Source organism: Bos grunniens, chromosome 11 (genome assembly GCF_055505025.1).
Source record: "Bos grunniens cultivar Pamir isolate PY7600 chromosome 11, Bosgru_T2T1.0, whole genome shotgun sequence".
Taxonomy (NCBI): domain Eukaryota; kingdom Metazoa; phylum Chordata; class Mammalia; order Artiodactyla; family Bovidae; genus Bos; species Bos grunniens.
Genome location: NC_141175.1, coordinates 6,109,779 through 6,115,898, shown reverse-complemented (window position 1 = coordinate 6,115,898; position 6,120 = coordinate 6,109,779). Strand labels below are relative to the sequence as shown.

The 6,120-nt window shown below is 55.4% G+C and overlaps 1 protein-coding gene across 4 annotated transcripts in view; it reads left to right on the top strand.

Annotated features, from left to right (window-relative positions):
- Positions 1-2,131: 2,131 nt before the first annotated feature.
- PRRT1B (proline rich transmembrane protein 1B) overlaps positions 2,132-6,120 on the top strand; it is a 44,649-nt gene continuing 40,660 nt past the window's right edge. For 2 of the 4 annotated variants that reach the window (XM_086324496.1, XM_086324495.1), the window contains exon 1: positions 2,132-2,188. In XM_086324496.1, coding sequence (XP_086180622.1) covers positions 2,179-2,188 — 10 coding nt within the window. In that variant the 5' untranslated portion in view covers positions 2,132-2,178. Of the gene's footprint in view, positions 2,189-3,010; positions 3,175-6,120 lie in introns of those variants that run through there. The other 2 variants (XM_086324494.1, XM_086324493.1) reach the window with 2 other exon arrangements.

Below are 6,120 nucleotides of genomic sequence, written 5' to 3'. Positions count from 1 at the left end.
CGCCTTGGGGGCTGGGAGTCAGAGTCACAGCCCCACGCACAGTAGCAGGTTCTAGAACTGGCCCTCTGCATATGGCTGGAGACTGAAAGGGACTGTGCTTTTGTGAGACTGAAGCAAGCCGCTCCCCCAGTGGCTCTGGGCAGAGTCCTCCCGCAGAAAGTGGAACGGGCCCTCCACGTGGTACAGAAACGCCAAGTGGAGAAACAAGATGGTTCACCAGAGGAGCCACCCGACTCGTGCTGCAGGCACACGTGCGGCTCACGCAGGGCATCTTTAGAGGTTTACTTCTGCTGACCATGAACTCACGGTGATGCCGAAGCCCGTGAGACCTGCCTCTCGTGCAACAGCAGGTGCAGCAAATGGGCCGATTCATATCTGAGAAGACAGGGAAGTCTGGCGTGCTGCAGTCCCTGGGGTCTCTGAGTTTGAAATTACTTTCCAATAAAAAGTTTTAAAAACCATTTGAAGAGAAAGCACATGGACTAGAGTGTTGTCCAGTCGCTCAGTCGTGTCCAACTTCGCAACCCCCTGGATGGCAGCACACCAGGCTTCTTTGTCCTTCACTATCTCCCAGAATGTGCTCAAATTCATGTCCACTGAGTCATGGACATGGTGATACTAGCTAACCATCTCATCTTTTGCTGATCCCTTCTTTTGCCTTCAATCTTTCCCTGCATCAGGGTCTTTCCCAGTGAGTCAACTCTTCACATCAGGTGGCCAAAGCATTGGAGCTTCAGCATCAACCCTTCCAATGTACATTCAGGGTTGATGTCTTTAGGATTGACTGGTTTAATCTTGCAGTCCAAGGGACTCTCAAGAGTCTTCTCTAGCACCACAATTCGAAAGCATCAGTTCTTCAGTGCTCAGCCTTCCTTATGGTCCAACTCTCACATCCGTATACGACTACTGGAAAAACTATAGCTTTGACTATACAGACCTTTGTCAGCAAAGTGATGTCTCTATTTTTTTTTTTTTTTGCATCACCACAGAAAAGACATTATGAAAAACATACAGATTTTAAAAGGACTAGATGAAAATTCTAACCGTGAAAAGTAAAGACTGACACGTTTTGCAGGGACTCCCCTGGTGATCCTGTGGTTAAGACTCCACATTGCCAATGCGGGGAGTGCACCTGTGTGTAAAGCTCAAGCCCTAGACCACTTCCCTGGTGGTTCAGCTGGTAAAGAATCCACCTGCAATCCAGGAGACCCTGGTTCAATTCCTGGGTTGGGAAGATCCCCTGGAGAAGGGATAGGCTACCCACTCCAGTATTCTTGGGCTTCCCTTGTGGCTCAGCTGGTAAAGAATCTGCTTGCAATGCAGGAGACCTGGGTTCGAACCTGGGTTGGGAAGATCCCCTGGAGAAGGGAACGACTACCCATTCCAGTATTCTGGCCTGGAGAATTCCATGGACTGTATAGTCCATGGGGTTGCAAAGAGTCATACACGACTGAGTGACTTTCACTAATAATGCTAGACCACTGAGACCACTAGTCTACTACAGGGCACAGACAGAACCGCCCCCCAACCCCCAAACCCTGGTCCCCTCCTCCAGGGTTTGCCTCCTCTTCCTTGGTCCCAGGGATCTCTCTTCCCATCTTGGGAGCTCAGCTATGAATTGAAATTGCTGTCTGGCTTGTGGGTGTAGTTTATCTAGCATTTCTGGATGTTGGAGTAGACCTGCTTTGAATTCTCCAATCTGGCAAGTCTCAGAGAACAGAAGTGTCACACACATTGTTTTAAACCCCAGAAGATTTCATATGAAAATCTACACTGCTGGGAGACACAGAAGGGGAGGCTGGGCACTCCTCGGATCCACAAGGCCCTTGTTGGCCACCAATGCATCCAGCTGGGCTCTCCGGCCGGCGGGTCTCCCGCACTCCTTCACCGCCGTCCCCCTCCGCCCGTTCCTAGCTGGGCCTGGGCTGCGCCCCTCCGACTCGGCCCCCTTCTTCGGGGCCGACCGGGCGCGGGTCTTGCGGAGGCGGCCAGGCCACACGGGTTCGGGCCCCAGCGGCCCGGGCGCGCGAGGAGCCACCTGTTGACCCAGCCGCGAGCAGTCCTGCGGTCAATGATTAACCGGCCGCGCAGCGCGCACCAGGAAACCCGAGCTGTCCGCGAGAGCGGAGCCGGGCCCGACGGCGGCGGCGGGAGGCGTGCAGCCTGGCTGGTCGCGCCATGGACGCAGGTAAGGGTGGTGGGCACGGTGCGCGCTCCCACCCCGGCCCGGCTCCCGGGGAAGGCGGGGGCGACCCCCACCCCGGGCCCCGAGGCTGGCTCCGCGGGGTCCCAACCTAGCCCTGCCCTGGGACGCCTCTCCCTGCCGCCCGGGACTGGGGGAACCGGCGGGTGCCGCGGGAAGTTTCGGGGACCTTGGCTGTGCCCCCGTCTGCAGGGTAGGCGCCCCCACGGGAGAGCTGGTGGGGGGCGACCCTCAGGTCGGCCCCCGGGCGGGCAGCAGGTGCCCCTGCAATGGCGATCTGGGGGGCCGTGTCCCCCGCACCCCACGCCCGGTCCTTTCTCTAGTAACTTTCTTCGCCCCTCTGGTCAGGCTGAAGTCCTTGGAGCAGGGGAGGGGCGACCCTGGCGGGGTTGGGGGGCAGAGATGGGGAGAGCCCCCGCAGACTGAAACAGGGACCGAGGGAAGTGGGACGGGGGCGCGAGATAGAGAGCTGGACGGACTGCGTAGGGGGCGCGGGAAGGCCCAGCAACTTTGGCGTCCGCGGCGCAGCCAGCACTGGGGGCTGGGGGCGCGCTGATCCGAGAATCCCCTGGCCCCAGCCCTAACCTCGGGCGGGCCAGGGGCTGCTGGTGACGGCGGGGGGACCGGAGCCGCGGACGGTGCGGTCTGCCTAACAACCCCCGCCTCCACCACCAACCTGGGGCGGGGGCGCCCCTAGGTCTCTTCTGCAAGGGTCTCCCAGGGGGTTGCTGCTGCCAAGAGGGACCGGGCCCCGCCTGGCTTTATCTGCCGCCGCCACCCCAGACCTCCAGGAAGCGCCCCCTCTTCCCCACCCTCGAGTACCTCCCACCCGGCTCCCGGCCCCCCTTTTCCGGCTGGAATGTCCCGGCGAGGCTCAGGTGTCAAGAACTCGAGAACCCGAGGCCGCGGCGCGGCAGCCCGGCCAGCGAATGTATTTACTCTGCGGCCCTATCTCCGCGCCATCGGGCCAGGTATTTGTCCAGGCCGCCCGGGACAGCTGCGGTTTTTGTTATGATAACTGGGGCAGGGGCTGGCGTCTCCGCGGGGCGCTCGGTGCCCGAACTAGGGGGAGGGTGGGGAGGTTCAGGTTACAGCTGTGAACCTCAGCGAATAAGGCCCACCTGGGGCTCCCCTGGGACACTCCTGTAGGAGGCTCTCAAAACAGAGCCTGGCCATGTGTCCACTAGTGTTATCTTTAAAGGATCCTTTTACTTTTCTTGTCCCCATTTACACGTGAGGGAAGGGAGGATGGGGAGTTTAAATCTCTTAAATTCGCACAGATGACAAAGCTGGCTCTGTTTTTTTTTTTTTTTTAAGATAACTGAGACACTCAGCTTTAAAAGAAGTTTTTTGGCTGCGCTGGGTCTTCCTCGTGCTGGGGCTTTTCTTGCAGGCGCCGGGGCTCTCTTGTGGCTGGGGGAGGAGGGGTGCTATGCCTTTCCAGTTGTGGGGTGCCAGCTCTCTCTAGCTGTGGTGGCAGGCTCAGTTAGTTGCCCCGCGGTGGCATGCGGGATCTAGTTCCCTGACCAGGGATTGAACGCGCAAGCCCTGCATTGCAAGGCAGATTCTGAACCACTGCTGGCTCAGGGTCACTGCAGACATAATTATTCTCAGGGCCTGGCACCTGATAAATGCTTCAAAACAGTAGCTGCTCACTTGAACATCTTCGTGGCAAAGCTTCATCCACTTAGCAGCCGTACAGGCACCTAACCTTGCTGAAATGATGGTGTTTTGGTAGGATTTGTTGTACAGAATTGTATTTTTTCTGAAGTATGGTCGATTTCCTGCGTTGTGTTAGTTTCGGGTGTGATTCAGGTATATATCCGCTCTTTTTCAGATCTGTTTCCATTACAGTTTATTACAAGATACTGACTCTAGTTCCCTGTTATAGGTCCTTGTTGTTTATCTGTTTTATATATTAGGAGTTCGTGTGTTAATCCCAAGCTCCTAATTTATCCCTACCCCCCAATTCCCCTTTGGTAACCATAAGTCTGTGAGTCCATTTCTGTTTGTTGTCTGTTTTTGTAAGTAAGTCCATTTGTATCATTTCTTAGATTCCACATGTAACTGATATATGATATTCGTCTCTGTCTGACTTACCCACTGAGTGTGATCATCTCTCCATCCATCCCGAATTGTATTTCTGAGCCTAGAACACTAGTCCACTGGAGTTGCCCAATGACAATGTGTGGGACTGAATGTCTGGCTGGCTAGGTGCCTCCACCTGGGTGCGTATTCAGAGGGTGATTTGGGGGCTTTGTGTACCAGCGGAGGAGGATTTTGGCTGAGAGCTTCCTAACTCATCTTCCCCACAGTGGCCCTTTTGTTGTTGTTGCCTTGATTATTTAAAACCTGCAGCCCTGGGTGGCTGGGTGGGTGAGGTTGGGAGCTGCCCTGGTGCCTCCCCCAGGAATATTTAGGCTAGCCCAGCCCTCCAACAGATCAACAACCCTGAAGCGCCCCCTTGCACCCCCAGATCCTTCTAGAAGAGCCCAGCTCTCTGGGTCAAGCTTAGAAGTCACAGGTCTTGCTGATGTTGTGTGACCTCATTTCTCAATGGTTTTCATTTCCCCTGCCTCTTGCACATTCCTCAGACTGGCCAGAACACCCTTCCAGTTTCTTCCAGCCGCTTCCTAACCTCAGATCACAGACCCGTCTTAGCTGAGGGTCCAAGCACTGTACAGCCACACACTCATCTCATTCCCACGATGACCCCGAGAGGTGGTGGTGTCCCCATTTTAAGGATGAGGAAACCGAGGAGGCCCTGGGTGGGGAAGCAGCCCAGGCAGTCTGGCTGCTGAGCCTGAGCTCCTGGTTGTGACCCAGACTCTCATCCCAGGGACCTCCCTGGCGGTCCAGTGGTTAGGACTCAGCATTTTCACGGCTGGGGCGTGGGTTCAATCCCTGGCCGGGGAACTGAGATCCTGTAAGTTGAGTGGCACCGTTGGGGGAAAAAAAAAAAGACCCTCATCCCATATCCACCAGTCCAGCTCTGCCCCGGGCACTGAGGGAGGAGGGAAAAGAGGCGTGTGTGATTCACCCTGCCGCTCTTGCCAGCTCATTTCCCCTCCTCCCCTCCGGATGGGGTTGGGCTGGGTGCACCCCACTGCACCCACCAGTCCCCCCACTTGTCTGTATCCATCTGGCGCTCTACCTCCCTTCTGGCCCGGCCACTGTGGCCTCTCCCTTTATTCAGCCTCTGCCTGCCCCCCACTCTCCTGCCCACATCCCGGTCCTTCCTGCTCCCAGAGGAAACCTTCTGTATCAGTGATCAGTTGGCTTTTGTTGCGGAACAAACCAGCTCAGAACTTAGTGGTCTAATACAGCAGGCATGTGTTGTCAGGATCGTGTGGGTCTGCAGCGTGGGGCCGACTCCCCGGGGCTGCGTGGTCTGGGGACTGGCAAGGCATTGCCTGTGGGTGCCCCCATTCTCCTCCGTGGGGCCGGTCCAGTGGGTGGCAGAAGGATTCCCAGCGCCGAGAGAGAGCAAGCCCCAGTGTGCAAGTGTTCAAAAGCGTGTTTTTTTCTTTAAAGAATGTCATCACTTTATTTGCGGTATAATTGAAGTACACCAAGCTGCCTCTATTTAAAATGTGCGTTTTGATCAGTTTTGACATATTGTGCATCTCTCTTCAGCAATCAGTACATCAAAATACAATCTTCTTTTTTTTTTTTTTTAATATTTATTTATTTAACTGTACCAGGTCTTCACTGTGGCATGTGGGGTCTAGTTCCCTGACCAGGAATCGAACCTGCACACTCTGCATTGGGAGTTCAGAGTTTTAACCATTAGACCATAAGTCCCAAAATAACAGTCTTTACCCCCAAAAGTTTCCTTGTGCCCCTGGTAATCCCTTCCTGTGGCTATGGGTGGCTTTCTGTCCATCTCAATGGCACATTATTCTAGGATTTTATAT